At 56.8% G+C, this 15,850-nt stretch overlaps 1 protein-coding gene across 3 annotated transcripts in view; it reads left to right on the top strand.

Moving 5' to 3' along the window:
- The window catches only part of LHPP (phospholysine phosphohistidine inorganic pyrophosphate phosphatase), a 134,639-nt gene that overhangs the window by 73,103 nt on the left and 45,686 nt on the right, over positions 1-15,850 (top strand). The window contains exon 7 of one of the 3 annotated variants that reach the window (XM_067709116.1): positions 13,509-13,970. The exons of the other annotated variants lie outside the window; for them this stretch is intronic. Coding sequence (XP_067565217.1) covers positions 13,509-13,527 — 19 coding nt within the window. The 3' untranslated portion in view covers positions 13,528-13,970. Of the gene's footprint in view, positions 1-13,508; positions 13,971-15,850 lie in introns of those variants that run through there. 3 annotated transcript variants of the gene reach the window in all.

Here is a 15,850-nt window from a genome sequence, read left to right as displayed (position 1 = left end):
GCCCACCTTTCCTAACTTCCAGATGTATCTTTGGAACTGGATCACGTGACCATGCCTGACGAGGGCTTCTCGGTAAGGAAGTACCTGGCAAAAGGCAGTGGAATTGTCGCAGCTGCTTAGGCAGCCATGATTCTCTGCCTAAGAATGGCCCATGGCTGCCTCAAACAAAACTGGGTTTAGGGTAGCCAGGAAGCTAGCCCTTCTGCCTCCGTGACACCCCCCCCCCAACCCCGTTCTTCAGACGAACAGCAGCCAGGCTTGCCTTCTCGATGTTCAGATCTGCAGTTCCCTCCCCTGCCTAGAGCTGCCCCACGCCTCCTGCTGCCTTCCAAACCAGGCAAAACTCATTTGCTCCATTGTCCGCTAGACTTTCCTTGGCTGGCCTCTGCCAGTCCAGCCTTAGCTCTGGCCAGTCCCCTCGCCACACGGAACCTGGAATTCCCACCAGCCTCCTCTTGTCTGGCTGTGGGCCTTCGCAGGGATGTTGTCGACAGTGGTGACTGTGACAGCCGCCGGCACGGAGGGAGCGCTTCCGCTGGTCGGGGTGCTCCTGTGTCTCTACCTCATTAAAAGCCCGCAGTCAGGCGATGTCTTCACCCCCGTCTTACAGATAAGGGACCTGGGCACCCGGGTTGAGCAGCTTGTGCAGTCACATGGCTAGCAGCGACAGTACAGGTGCCCGCGCAGGCCGCCTTGCTCCCGTGTGGGTGAGGGTGCTGACACAGTGAGAGTCACAGCTCCCGTTTTCTGAGAGCTTGGCCTGGGCCAGGCGCTGGGGCTACGGGCACTGCTCTGCTGGGTCACCCAATCATCATAAACCACCCAGTGGGGCCGTTGCGGGGGCTGCGGGCACTGCTCTGCTGGGTCACCCAATCATCATGAACCACCCAGTGGGGCCGTTGCTCTTCTCGCTTGAATGTCGGGGGCAGTTCTGAGAGGCACAGCGTGCTGCCCAAGGTCCCAGAGCTAAGGGGCCGAGGGGCGGGGTTCAGACCCACGCTCTCTGGCCGTGTTGTTCCCGAAAACCTTGCTGCAAACCGGAGGCTGGAGTTTGCAGCAGGGAAGGGCCCCTGCCCAGCTGGCCCTGCGGGTGCCCACGCTGGGGAGGTGGCGGTGCCGCCCCCTGGACCCCGAGGCCTTCCCCCACCTCCTGCACCTCATCCGGGATTGCACTTCCCTGCCCCTTTCCACCTGGGCCTCCTCACGGGAGACGCGCCTGTCGTTGAGTGCATGGCCCCTTCTGCCTCCTCCCTGTACCCTGGCGCCTTTGTCAGTGCCACTGCTCACCCAGACCACGTCCTGCAGTGACCCTCCTGGGACCCTGAGTTCGTCCCTCCTATGCACCGCGACCCGTGCGCCAAGCTCAGTCACACTGACGTCAGCAATGGCGGCTGGTTGGCCCCCCTGTCTCCATCCCACCCCCATCCTCCAGTCCATCTTCCCTGGGAGCCAGAAGGAGCCAAAATGCAAATTCGATGAAGCGCCTCCTGGCTTGAACACCCTGTGGGGTTCCCGTGGCCCGTGGAGTATTCGGGTCCTTACGCGTCCTGCTCGCCTCCAGCCTCACCTCCGTCATCACTTTCCCCAGAAGTCCCCCGAACCTGTCACTCCATTCTCCCTCCATCTAGGTCTCCTTTATATCGGTTTTTAGATACTTATAATATTATGGTTAGAATCAGGTACTCTGCATTTTCACTTAACATTACACCATGCGTATTATTCTATTTTCCTATGGTCTTGAAAATTTTTCTGTATGGACCCTCCCTCCTCTCTGCTACTCCCACCTCCATCCCAGAATAATCTGTGTTAACAACCTCCCATGCTCTGTCTCTGCCCAAGTGTACAGACACACACACACACACACACACACACACACACACACACACACACGGCATGAGGGGTGGGGGCCGTCCTGTTTGTGTTTTAAAAATGGAATCATACTGTTTTTCTTTGCACGCTGCTTTTCTCACTTCGCATCCCGGGCACCCGCCCAGTCCACAGCAGCAGTGCTAACTCACGCCCTTCACGTGCCAAGTGTTGTGGTGGTTCGTGCGGGTCCTGGGTGTGGGCGCTCCTGGTGACTCCTCCAGCCCCTTGTTAATAGACATTTGGGATATTTCCTCTCTTCCCGTTACAAACAAAAAAATGTGCTTTCTTGAGCTGCTTTCATATTTTAAAACTGTTTCCATTTTCTCACTTAATGGTTTGGACTTTAGATTCTGTTAATGATTCTAGCAGTTCTGTTAATGTGTTTGGGGAGGAAAGGCAAAGTCCTGGCGAAGTCCGCATCTTGTCCTGGTCCACGGTGTCCCCAGGTGGAGGTTTGAGGAGCAGAAGTGGGCAGCCTCTGTCCCCAGTCTCTTGGGTGAGGTTTCCACGCCGGCCCTCCCCGTGGCCTGTGCTGAGCGCATGAAGAGTCCCCTTGGCCCCCGAGACCCCCGACGTGGCTCCAGCTAGCATCACCTCAGAGGACAGAGTTCCCTGGCTGTGAGGGAGAGGTCAGGGCTGCCGGGCTGCCCCCAGAAGAAGCAGTTCCAGGGGAAGGGCTGCGCACCCTGGGGAGGTGCTCACAGCTCTGTCAACCTGAGCTTGTTTGGAAATAGGGTCGTTGCAGATTTATTTTTTTATTTTTAAATTTTTATTTTAGTTTAGTTTTGGCTGGGTCGGGTCTTCGTTGCTGTGCGCAGGCTTCTCATTGCGGTGGCTTCTCTTGTTGCGGAGCACAGGTGCGCGGGCGTCAGTAGTGGCAGCACGTGGCCTAAGTAGTTGCAGCACGCGGGCCCAGTAGTGTGGCCTCAGTAGTTGCTCCGCGACATGTGGGATCTTCACGGCCCGGGGCTCCAACCTGTGTCCCCTGCATTGGCAGGCGGTTCTTAACCGCTGCGCCACCAGGGAAGTCCTGCAGATCTAATTAGTTTAGCTGAAGCCACACTGGAGTAGGGTGAGCACTTAATGCAATGTGACTGGTGTCCTTTAAGAGAAGCCACAGAAAGACACAGAAGTCAGCCATGTGAAGACGAGGCAGAGATGGGAGTGATGCGGCCACAAGCCAAGGAATGCCTGGGGCCCCAGAAGCTGGAAGAAACAAGGAAGAGCCTTTGGAGGGAGTATGGCCTTGCCAACACCTTGATTTTGGACTCCTGGCCTCCACAACTGTGAGAGAAGAAATTCATGTTGCCTGAAGTCCCCTAGTTTGAACTTTGAAACAGTTAGTATCAGCCAGGCTTGACTAGACTCATTGAAGCAAATATCAGACGTCGTGTCATTTAGTCAGACGACATTTCACTCCAGAGCTGGAGACTGGCAGGCGGGGGAGGGGTGGGGAGGCGGGTCAGGGAGACGGCGGGTTTGGGGCCTGGACAGCTGGTGGGGGTTAGGATGAGGGGTTGGGCCCTCGCGGCAGCTGGGGGCTGTGGGTAGACCTGCCTTGGCCTCCTTATGATGGAGAGGCGTGTTGGACCTCCAGGTGGAGAACCCTGGCGGACGATGGGTTTTCAAGTCTGGAGCTCCGAGTGACAGGCCCGGGCTGAGATGAGCCATGAATCTTGTGCAGCAAAGCCTGGGCCGGAACCTGGGCCCTGGACGGCGAGGTCGGCTCTTTCGGCCGTGGCCTTCCCATGGGCCAAGGTCGGTGGCTTGAAGCCTCCCTGAAAAGAACAGAGAAGGGGGACATTTTAGAATGAAAGTGTGCATTTTTAAACACATGGCTTCTCTCAACTTCTAAGTAGCAGTGGTGATTATCGTGTTTAGGCCTGAATGGGAAGTGATATTTCTAATATGAAAATCTAGTCTAATTAGATTTTTCCTACAAAATAATTTCCCAGCAGTGCATCGTGGACATGAAAGCCCCTTCATGAATGACTAGCTAAATTCAGAAGTTTAAGGGAAAGGAAGGAACTCAGTTCCTGAAGCCCTAGTTCTGAAAAAAAGCCTTTCTCTTCTTTTTTAGTGCTAATCTTATTGTAAAGCCTTATAAATTCAGAGAAGAAACCACTGGTACTCTTTTCCTTTAATTGGGGCACAGGGTATGGATTCCAGTGGTGACCAGTGGTGTGATTTGCAGGAACGGGACCTTCCGTGCATGGAGTAGTCGGCCAGGCAGGCCGGCCTCCGCTGCCTGGAGGGATGTGGTCTCTGGAATCAGGAGGCCCGGGTTTGCATCCTGGCTCAGTCACTGCCTGCCCGGGCAGTTTGGGGCAAGTGACAAACCCTTTGAGCCTTGACTTTCTTGTCTGCAAGTGGGGATGCTAATGCCTACTTTGTCAGGCGTTACGAGGAGCAAATCAAATTGCGCCGTGTCTGTAAAGCATCTGGAAGGGTAACTGCTGACCACGAGGACCGTGCTGCCTTGCAGGGTGGCCCAGATGTCCTAACCTTGGCGTGCTAGGCTGATGGCCCAGCTCCCAGCCCCTCGGAGGCGTGGGGCTTGGACAGACTCCTCTCCTTCTTCCTGCCTGCAAGCTGGGCTTGAACACCCCCAGCGACTGGGGGCTCATTCCTGGCAGAGGGAGTCTGGTCTCCCTGTACCCTCTCCCGACCTGTGCCTGTGGCCTCTGCCCTCAGGCAGCTGTGGAGCAGGGGGCTCCTGGGTGACCCTGGTCTTGGTTGTTGGGCCCTTTCCGTGCCATCAGATGAGAGGCCCCGTCTCCACCATCTCTGTAGTTCTTGTGCCCAGACTGTGCAGCTGCTTTTGCTCGTTCGTAGGATTTCTGGAAGCGTGTGCAGGTGTGAGGAGGGACGTCGTGTGCTGCACGTGCAGGAGGTGGTCCGGCTGCCATGGCTCAGCCTCAGCGTGTTTACACGCACAGGGCCCTTCCGTCCTGGTGAGGATGTGTGTGCACAGGGGCGTGTGCCCGACTTCTCTCCACAGCGACTGATCATGGAGAAGTCGTGCTTCCCCTCTCCAGACCGCGATTCTGGGAAAGGGGTTCTCGAATGCCAGCTGCGGGAGAGGGGAGCCACGGCAGTGGGGAGTGGCCCGCCGGCCCACAGAGGCCTGAGACGGCCGAGTCCCTCTCCCATAGCCCTGCCGCCCTCCCTGTGCCCCCAGGGTAACGTCCGTGCTCGGAGCCGGGGCTGCCCCAGAGAGAGGGCTGGTCTCGGTGGGATCTGGATCCCAGCTCTGGAGCCGGACAGCCTGGGTGCAGATGCCCGGTTCACCATTGAATAACCTTCTCTGTGTGAGCCCTGCTGGGCCTCCATTTCTAATAACCCAGCTCTAAAATGGGGCCACAAGGAGCCACTGCCTCCATGAAATCCTGTCTCCCCAGAGATGGCGCCTTCTGTCATCATTGTCGTGCCGATCAGCGCCCACCCGCCCTCTGGGGTGCCTGAGGGGGCAGCCCCCCCAAGCCTCAACACTCGCCTGCGTCTGAGACCAGGCAGAGGGGGAGGCCAGGTGCGCGGATGCCCAGCTAGCCCTCTCCCCACACGGCCTCGCCGGGGGCGGTCCTCCCTCGTCCTGACCACGGGAGGGTAAGGGCCAGGTGGTGCGACACCATCCCGAGTGGGACATCACAGCCGCGGGAGCCAAGGCGGGAAGAGCTCCTGGGGCCCTGGGGTAGCAGAGAACTGCAGCCTCCGGAGTCCTGATGCCCGTGGTCCCTCGGGCCGGGCTGGGCTCCACAGCTGCGAGGGGGCCACAGCCCCTCCACCCCAGCGAGGGGGCCCCTGCACGCTGCTAGGACGCACGGAGGATGTCCAGGGAGCGTGTGGGCCGGCAGCACTGCGGTCTCGCGGCCGGCGTCCCGACAGCGGGTTTTCCGACGGACTCTGTGAGCGGGTCCGGTGTCCTGAGGCCCCGGGACACTTTGCGTCCCCTCCACCCCCTGCAGGCACTTCCTGTCCTCGCCCCCTGCTCCGCTGGGCTGTCTTCTCGAACCTTCCCTTGCCGTCCTCCTCATCGCCCCGTCCATCCTCCAGGCTGTCAGTGGGGGTTCCCCACGCTCCCTCGGAAGAGGGGGCCCCGCCTTCCCGCTCCCCGCTGGCCCTGCAGCCTCGCACTCCGCACCCTGGAAAGTGGGCCAGTTATATTCACCCCCTCTCTCTGGAGATAAGGAGAGAAAAGCACCTCCAGCCTGGAGGGGCTGAGAGTCATAATTAACGGGCTGATGAGTGTCCTGATTTCCTTGGGGAAAGTGGGGGGGGGGGCTCCCGGCTGTCCTCACGGAGGAGCACAAGCTGGGCACAGCTCTTAATCCTGCAGTCGCTGCCTCGCAGGCCGGGCCCTGCCATCCCGCCATCCCCCCCCAAGCCCGTCCTGCGGTCATCTCACGCCTAGATGGACTGGACGTGTGGCTGCTGTCCTTTGGAAAACACCAGAGACCGCGTGGACCGCCCTCCCTCCCCGCCTCCCGCCTCCCAAGTGCTCCCGAGCCTGTGAAGGGCTAGCCCCATGTAGGGCCCTTAAAGCACCAGCGTTTTAACAGCCTGACCCTGAGTGTTAGGAGGGCCCCCTCTGCTGATTCGTACGCTATACGCTCGGGTTTAATTGGAGCATAACTGTAATCCATATGCCTGTTAAGGTAATTACACTTATAAACCTAATATAATCCATAGGTCAGTGGGTTCAGTGCTAATTAAGGCAGCCGTAGTCAGCATTTACAAAAAACCTTGCAATTACTGGGATATCCTTTAAGCTGGCCTTCTGAGTTGATAATGAGACTGGGCTCAGCGCTCCGCGGCCTCCTAGGGCTCTGACTCGGCACACCGGGCCTCTGGTATGCGCCTTACCTCACTGGGGTGGGGTCGGCACCCGCCGTTGCCACCCCCGGGCTCTGTGACAGGCACCCGGCTGGTGGCGGTAGCACCCGGGGAGCCAGATCCTTGTGACTCGGCTGTCCCTAGCGCTCAGCTTTTGCTCTGTCTCAGCGGACTCAGCCTGAGAAAGCAGTTCTTCGAGAAAAGAGAACGAGAAATCTGTGTGTTGAACTAGAGGCAAGACCAAACTCCGGGGCATCTGGAGCTTCCTCCCCTAGCTCATCCCGTGGTGGTGATGAGCCTCGCAAGGTTCAGAGGGTCCACCTCCGGGCTTTCTTCCTGCCCCACGCCCCACACCTGCAGCTGGGCTACACCTGTGCTCCCTCCACTGCCCTGGGGCCGGAACGAGACTGCCCCGAATGCTGGCCTGGCTGTGTCCGCATTCCGTCCCCATGGGCCCTCCCTCCCCAGGTCCATCCAGCGAGGGGGAGTTGGGCCTCGTGGGTGTGGGGCTGCAGGCGGTGGGGTGGGGTGAGGAGGCAGTGCAAGGACCAGGGAGGCAGAGCCAGCGCCCAGGGACTGCGTCGTGGGCCGGTGCTCAAGGGAGCCAGCCCGGAATCCACACTCCCGTGATCGCCCACAGCTTCTGCACGGCCTCCAGATCTGTGTGTCCAGGAAAAAGGAACGCTCTCTGATGCAGAATGTTCCAGACTGCAGCCCTCTCCTCTGGCCACCCCTGCCCAACCCCAGGAAGAGTCCAGCAGCTGCATGCTAGGGCCAGGACTGCCCCTGTTCCTGTGTGTTGCCTGGTTCCTGGTCATGTTTGCAGCTTGGTGAGCCCCACAGAGGCCCACCCGCCGGCCCCCGACCCCGTCTGGAGCAGCAGATAAGCAGCAGCTCCAGCAGGCAGAGTCCGCGGCAGGATAATCGCAGGCTAATCTCTTTGGAACCTGCCATTTTCCTGCTCAGGAAGGCAGTGGCACTCGGGGGGGCGCGGGGATGTCCCGTTGTCCCTGCAGTCCCGTCCTCCGGGAACCAGGTGCTCTTCAGACAGCACCACGTGCATCCTTTGGGAGGGGTGCTGGCGTAGGTAGCGGGGAGTGTGGATTAGCCTGGGCAGCCTGGCTGCAGGCCCTGCCTCTGCCGCTTGGAGCTGTATGACCTTGGCCCGGTAGAAGTTACTTAACCACTTTAAGACTGTTTTACATAATGGGGAGATGACGACTGAATTCCGTAACGTGCACGAAAGCTTAGCGTAGTGCCTGGCACACAGTAAGCACTTGGCCAGCGCTGCTGCTGCCGTTGCTGTCGTCACGGTCGCTGACAGGAGCAGTGGAGAAGCAGGGCACTGGGGTGGGCGTGGTGCACCAGGTGGGCTGTTAGCGGGGCCGCGTCTCTGCTTTCCCCACCTCGCGTCTCTGGGTCTGGTAGACCTGGGGGCCAGCACTGGCTCTTCTCCCTTCATTTCTGCCCACTCTCCTGTCGCTGCCCAGAGACTCTGAAACTGGCAGAAATGGCCAGGTGGGACCAGTTTCTTTAATGGAGGAATGAGACAAATGAGCGTGGGGGACTCCTCCATGTGGACCAGGTGGTAGTTCAGGGGCGGCACACGCACGTTGGGGGAGAAGATGAAAATCCTAGTGACAGTCGAGCGCCTGCTGTATGCCAGCTTCTGGGCTAAGCGCCGCGCAGACTCATTCGCGGATTCCAACAGCAGCTGGATGTAGCTGGCATTTTAGTCCATTTCATGGATGAGGAAGTTGAAGCTCAGGGTGGTTGAGTCGTCGGCCCGAATTCATCCAGTCAGGGGGTGCCTGGGCCAGGGTTTGAACCCAGCCATTCTCACCACCACTGTGCTCTCTCCCTCCCAAGGGGAGCCCCCTACCCGCTGTCTCTTGTGGGTTGGTCAGTGGGGCTGGGGGAGGGAGGGGGGCCAGATGGAGGAGGAGCCTGCAGGATGCTGGGGGCAGCCGCCCTCTCCAGGGGGATGAGAACTGCACCCTGGAGACCCTGCCCGAGGTCTCTATCATGACCGTTAGCCGTTTCTTTAAATTCAGTATAATAATTTGTATTTTCTCTTGTTGATTGATAAAACTGTGGGCATTCCTGAGCTCCTGAGTTCCAGGCCCAGCTCTGCCCTGAGCTGTTCGCATGTTTTGCCTCGCTGAGCCCTTGTGCCAAGCCCACAGTGTGGGTGCTGTCATTATCCCCCTTAGAGATGAGTCAAGCCGCTTGCCTGAGGTCACACTGCTGGGACGTTGTGGGGATGCTGACCCCACTGCTTACAGGCACTGGCTCCTTTGATCCCTACCACCTTCAAAGGCCATAGCTATGAGGTGACAGCAGCAGAATTCAAACTCAGGCCGTCCAGCTCCCTAACCTGTGCTCATGTTCACTGTTGAAAATTTAGGAAAACCTAAGAAGTGAAAAAAAAAAGAAAGTAAACCTCGGACCAGCCCACCATCCAGAGGTGATTTCTGATAACATCTGGAGGTCCACCTTCTGTGCAGAGTATGTGGGTTACGTGTTCCGTCCAAAAATGAGATTAGGAGCACATGCTGTATTTTTTTTTAGGTGATTTAAAAAAATTAATGTATTATTTATTTTTGGCTGCGTTGGGTCTCATTGCTGTGCGCAGGCTTTCTCTAGTTGCGGCGAGCGGGGGCTACTCTTGGTTGTGGTGCATGGGCCTCTCATTGCGGTGGCTTCTCTTGTTGCGGAGCATGGGCTCTAGGCACTCAGGCTTCAGTAGTTGTGGTACGCGGGCTCAGTAGTTGTGGCTCACGGGCTCTAGAGCGCAGGCTCAGTAGTTGTGGCGCACGGGCTTAGCTGCTCCATGGCATGTGGGATCTTCCCAGACCAGGGCTCGAACCCATGTCCCCTGCATTGGCAGGCGGATTCTTAACCACTGCGCCACCAGGGAAGTCCCAGCACGTGCTGCTTTTGAAATTCCTCTCTTCAGCGACCAGTTCGAAAACACCGTCCCACCTCAGTAGCATCCTCCTGTGTCCCCGTTTCAATGGCTGCATCCTACTCCACGTGGACACACCGTTGCTAGATATTCCATTGTTTCCAGCTCTCTTACTTAGTGTAAACAGGGCTGCACTGAACATCCTTGGAGCAGGGCCTTGCACTTATTAGTGATTTTTTGCATTAAGACAGATTCTCACATGTGGCCTTGCTGGGTCAGGGGACATGCAAAATTCTGAGGGTTGTGGTACTTCTGCAGAATTCTCCCTCCCAATATCAGTCGTGCTCCCAGTACAGGCAGTGCTCTGTTTCTTTACATTCTTGCCAACAAATAATACCATCATTTAAAAATACTGTCTCCAGGACTTCCCTGGTGGTCCAGTGGGTTAAGATTCTGTGCTCCCAGTGCAGGGGGCCCAGATTTGATCCCTGCTTGGGTAACTAGATCCTGCACGCATGCCTCAACTGAGTCCGCATGTCGCAACTAAAAATCCCACAGGCCACAACTAAGACCCGGTGCAGCCAAAATAAATAAACAAATAAATATTTTTTAAAAGCATCATCTCCACTGATAGAAGAAAGCTGCCATCTTTGATTGCTAAGGAGATTCAAATTTGTTTTCATCTTCCTTGGTCACTGATTTTTTTTCTCCTGTAAATTGAATTGATTTAAATATAAATTGAATATTTATATCCTTTCTTACTCTTTATTGTATATTTTTAAAACCAAGGCTTTTCTTTAATGAGAAATAGCATTTCATCAAAGACGGAATGCAGAGTCTATGGCTCATTTATTCTCCAGAGAAGATGCTTCTTTTTTGTTCCTCTAATCCAATCAGATACTGAGACTACAAGATTTTGGCAAATTAATTTCTGCGTGTGAGACTGTCGGTGTGTATAAGGATCCTAGCCGAGAAGACTGCATTTTAATCCCAGTGACTCAAAGTTGTGAGGCCACTTGGTGTCACACTGACTAGGGTTGCAATCCCCACTCGGCTGCTTTCGAGCCCCGTGACCTGGGAATGCTCCTCAGCCCCCGAAAACCTTCACTTTCTGGGCTGTAGAATGAGGACCGCTGCGGTTGCCGCGCGGGTTACGTGAGGTCTGGGTGGATGTGATGGACCTGGTGCTGTGCCTGACACCTGGGAGGGGAGAGGGGGGTTCAGATGTCGCTGGTCCTGGGTCAGGACTCGCTCCTGATGCTGTAAGAGGCCGGGCAAGTGAAGGAAGGGTGAAGTGCTTAAATAACTTGTCTCAGACCAGCTGGCTCCCCCCCCTTCCCCGCACTGCTGATTAGATCGGCAGTGATAAAAAAGCCAGCAGGGCCCTTGGGTGCACCAAGGCCGAGGCAAAGAGAGGGAAGACTAGAGAAATCCTGCAGCTGAGTGATGGGCAGAGTGGGTGTCGCAGTTTGCCGCCAGTGGTCTCCTCATAATCGCTACTGTTTATTGAGCATTAAGGTAAATGCTGCCTTATCCCCATTCTGCAGATGAGGGGACTGAGGCACAGAGAGGAAAACAGCTTGCCCAAGACAGCACAGCTGGGGAGTGGCCCAGCCGGGACTATGGCTCCTTCTCGGTGTGGCCCTGGGTGAAGGGTCTTTGAGGTCTGTGCCCAGCAAGTGCCTCCCCGACCTGCTTCTCGTGCTCAGTGTGTGCAGTGTGGGTCAGACCGCATCAGGCTGGAGAGGGAGGAAGGTGCAGAGGCGGCTCTGAGACCACGTCGGGCGTTGTGCAGAGTCTGATTCAGGGGACATGGTGAGACTGTGGCCTTCACCCAGGGGGCCTTTGGTTCCACTATAAGGTGAGGCCACTCATCCTGGATCTGCCACACCATCTTCAAAGGGCAGAGCCTGAACTCTTGGGCCTGGCATTTGAGATCCTCCTAGAACTGCCCCCCCAAACATTCTGGTCTCATTGTCCGTTCTCCTTACCTCACACCCTGAATTCCAGGCAGGCAAACCACAGCTAGGCTACTCCAGGCCTCCCTTCCTGGAATGCTCTCTTCCTGTCCCTGATTCCACACTCTTACTGTTTCTGTGAGTGTAGCCTCCTCCAAGAAGCCTTCCCCGGTGCCGCGGGGGAAATTTAGGCATTTCCTCATCTGACCCCCCAAGACACCTCATTCTTTTCTTCATCACAGTTCTCGTGACAGGTCCCTCTCTGCACTAGACCAAGAGCACCTGGACTCCCAGACCAGGGCGCCTTCATTTCTCTGTCCTCTGGGCTGGCTCCACTCCAGACCTGATTGTGAGTTGATGAATGAATGAACGAACGAACGTACAAGCGAATGGTCGGCAGATCTGGGCCTCGGGAGCGCTCAGCAGTGCTCGGCAAATGCTGCTGGACCAGGGGTGGTGGCCCAGGGGACCTGCACGTGCTGCAGCCCCAGAAGCACGCTGGATGCACCTCGGAACACATGCGTACCAGCCCCCTTGTTTGTGTTTGTAACTCAGGCCAACAGATAGCTTCATGTAGTTTGCTTTGTACTCAAACCTCTGTGTCCCCAGGAATTGGAGAGACAAGGTTGTGTAACTAAATGATGGCTGTCTTGGAGTAAGTTGCAGTCCATTAGTAAAATCCATTTCCTAGAGGAGGGTTGGGGTGCTGGTCTTGGGGTACGGCTGAAGCCTCATGTAACTTTGTCATCACCCAGCTGGTGGGCTCACCCCTGGGGAGGCCGTCGTGGGCCAGGTGTCATCCCTACCTTGCAGAGGTGCTAGGCCAGGCTGACCAGGGAAGGGGGCACAGAGGGCACTGGGTCGGGGAAGCTATGCAGGAGTGGACTGTGGGAGATCGGTGGTGGGGCCCATGTGCTGGGCAGGGGCTGAGTGACGTGGCACACAGATGGAACACGTGAGACCTTGGGGAGTCCAGGGAGCCTGGGGAGGGTGCAGGAGTCGGGGAGGGGAAGCACAGAGGTAGCTGAGGGGTGTGACCTCGGCCCCGTCCCATCAGTGTGTCCTGACACCTCGGATGTTCACATTCAACCTGTCCTCTTGTACCTGCTTCTTCCCTTGTCCTTCCTGTCCTGTCTGCCTGACGCTGCAGAGTCACAGGAGAGAGGTGCCCTGATGACTCTGGGTGACAGTCGAGGGCGCATGAGGCTGCGAGAGAGAAGCAGCCACGTGGCCCTTAGTTCTCACGCCGCAGCTGGACGGACAACTGCATCAGCTGCCTCAGGGGCCGCCCTGCAGCTGCCAGGCCACCTGGCCCGGGGAACGGGCCCAGCAGCTTCCTGGGAGTGTTCTCAGAGCCTTTCTGGGGGAGGGAGGCACAGTGACCCTTCTGGAATCTGAGCCCCAAGTCAGGGAGCGGCTGGAAGGCTTCCTCCCAGGGCTGTTGGGCCTCCTCATCCCCAGGGAGCTGCCGTCCGCCCTGCACTCACAGCGGGCCTACGTGCAGCTCATGCCTTGTGCTCTGCACAGCCCACTTTCTAGAGAAGGTCAAGGGCGGTGGGAGGCGTAAACCTCTTGCCCAAGGTCCCACGGGGGCTCGGACGGGGCCTAGCCCTCGGCAGTCTGACTCTGAGGCCGTCTGTGCTCTGAGCCACTCGTCTCACCTCCCTCTCAGTTGTGGGGGGCCCCAGCCTCTCCCGTGGGGGGCGGCGCTTGGCTCAGGTTTGCCCGGTTCAGATGCAGAACCTCCTGGGAAGGCTCGCTGGAGGACGTCGGGGCAGAGCCCTGCGCTGGGCGGGGCCGGGGGGAGCAGGCAGGGGCCACTCGACACGCTGCCGCTGCTCCCCGCCGCTCGCCCAACATGTGACAGAACGGCTCACGACCCACTTTTATTTTGGTAGAGCTTTTAGTCCCCATTTACATGTTTTGTTTTTCCTTTATAGTCCCAAGTGTCGAGCCTAGCGGAGCACAGATGTCTCACCAAACAAAAATAGATCCGCTGCAAGGAGGGCTCTGCGGCCGCAGGCGTTCTCATGCTCTCAGCAAAGCCAAGTTCTCTCGCCAAGCGCTCTTGGGGAGGATGTTTGGGAAAATGTCAAGGCATTCATTTTTCTCTCGACCTTTTCGGTTGAAATTGCGGGGCCTTAACACTGGAAGTAAAAGAAGTTATAAATAAAGACGCAGCCAATGGCCAGGCCTGGCCTCCTCTCCCGACTGGCCACTGATGGTTCCTCTGCAGCTGTTACCAAGCACAGGGGTCCCGCGGTGGCCCTGCCTCTATGAGAGGAAGTTAACGATCATTTCCAGACAGCAGAGGGACCAAGGGCAAGGTTTCCACAGTAGCGAAGAGGGGAGGCCTAAAGAGAGAGAGGGCGGCAGAGGACAGCGCCCAGGAGGCCCAAGGGGTGGGCTTCCCCTAGACGGTACCATCGGAAGGTGCGTCTGAGAATGTCTGCTCAGTCTGTCCTGGAGTTTGGAAGTGTCGGTTCTTTACTGCCCTCTGGTTCTCCGGCAGCACTGACCATCTGCTGGAGGAGTCTGGGTGGGTCCAGGGGCACCTGCTGGCGATGCCTCCCAGCTGGCTCTGACTGTATTCGCTCTCCTGCACTCTCCTGGCTGTGGGTCCCAGGCTCCTGGCCGGGGGACTGGCTGGCTTCCCCAGAGCCCACATCCTTCCAGGGAAGCCAGGACCTGAGTTGCCTGCCGACATGAAGGCCACCCGCCAAGGCCACAGAGGGGGTGTGATGGGGGGGCTGAAGGTGTATCTGCTGGTACAGCTGGCACACGTGGGGCCCGGTCTGCCCGGGCTGGAGGCCGCCTTGCTGTGGAGTTACTTCACGCAGGATAGCGAGCCGTTCTTTTGCCTTCGTGCTGGAGGACTTCCTTCGGCAAGTCTGGTCTAGCCTGTGGTGCGGAGAGCTTGGTTCTTAGCAGTGCTGGGTTTTACTGCACTTTTGGTCCTTCGGTGGCACTGACTGTCTGTTGTGGGGTCTGAGGGTGCCTGTGTGGGGTGCATAGTGCTGGCTCCGGGGCCGTGGAGAGGAGGTGGCTGCGGAGTGACTCCCTGCAGTGGTGTTGCCACCCGAGGGGCCACCAAAACGGGAAGCCTCGAGGCTGGCCATGCGGCAGCTTCAGGCATGCAGGGAAGAGGCGTAATTTCCACTTTCCAGGTCCTGGATCTGGTTGGTGTCTCGTGCAGTGGCCCCAGAGTCCTGTCTTGACCACAGCTTATGATCTCAAGGTATAAAGCCAGGTCCGCATGAGGCAAGCAGCCAGTGACGGGTCCGTATACTCGCTAGTTAGTTTTTCATGGGAGAGATTTTATTTTGGTTTAAAAATTTGTTTTTAATTTTATAAATGTAATGTGTTCACATTGGAAAATTTGGAAATTATGAACAATCCGAAAAGAAGCAGCTTAAAAAACAATCCTTTTGTAATCCACCAATAACGTCAATTAACATTATGGCATATTTCCTTCCAGCCCCCTCCTCTTTTTAGTATTTTTAAGCATAATTGAGATTGTGTTTTACGTACAGTTTTACAGCCTGTACTTGTCAGCCTTGAAATAGGCTCATCTGCATTTTCTATATGGGCTGCAGGGAGAAGACCAGATTGCTGAGGTTTAGCTGAAGCTGTGGAAGAAGGAAATCCAAAAATATCCTTCTCATTGGCTTTGCACAAGGAGCACCACGGCCTCATGTTTTCCTTCTAGTAAAATAAAGGCCGAATTAGCCACTAAGAGTGACCCCCCCGATGGGCGCTTGGTGATAACGCTCACAGAGTGCGTGCTGTGCTCTCAGTTGAGACCATAGACGAGGAAGGGGCTGCCACGGGGGGAATGCCAAGCCCAGCGCCTTCCTGAGGAGCTCCTCGAGAGCTCTCCAGGGTCTTCTGGAAAGCAAACACTCTGCAGGGAGCTGAGGGGTCTTCTGTCAGACACCCACTACTTCTTCGCCCCAGACCCACCCTGGTTACAAGAGAAAACAGTGTAAACCATGAAAAGCACTTGGAGAGACTTCTGCTTCTGACAAGGTGGAGTAGAAGTCCTTTCCCTAGTCCTCCGGCTCAGTGCAACTGAAACCCTGGATATTAGCTATGAAACAAACAATAGAAGACTCTGAAAGGTGGAGAGAAGAGGACAGCCCGGCCAGGGACCACGGGACCCAAGGGATGAAACAATGGTGGGTTCCCTGGGTTTTCTCTTTGCTTTGTAGACCCCAGACTTGGAAGTGAAGAGGCCAGCAACCCGGAAACACCAGTGGGCACAGAGGAAAAGCCCCCCTGG

Source organism: Pseudorca crassidens, chromosome 16 (assembly GCF_039906515.1).
Source record: "Pseudorca crassidens isolate mPseCra1 chromosome 16, mPseCra1.hap1, whole genome shotgun sequence".
NCBI lineage: Eukaryota > Metazoa > Chordata > Mammalia > Artiodactyla > Delphinidae > Pseudorca > Pseudorca crassidens.
This window is presented reverse-complemented; position numbering and strand designations above follow the sequence as displayed.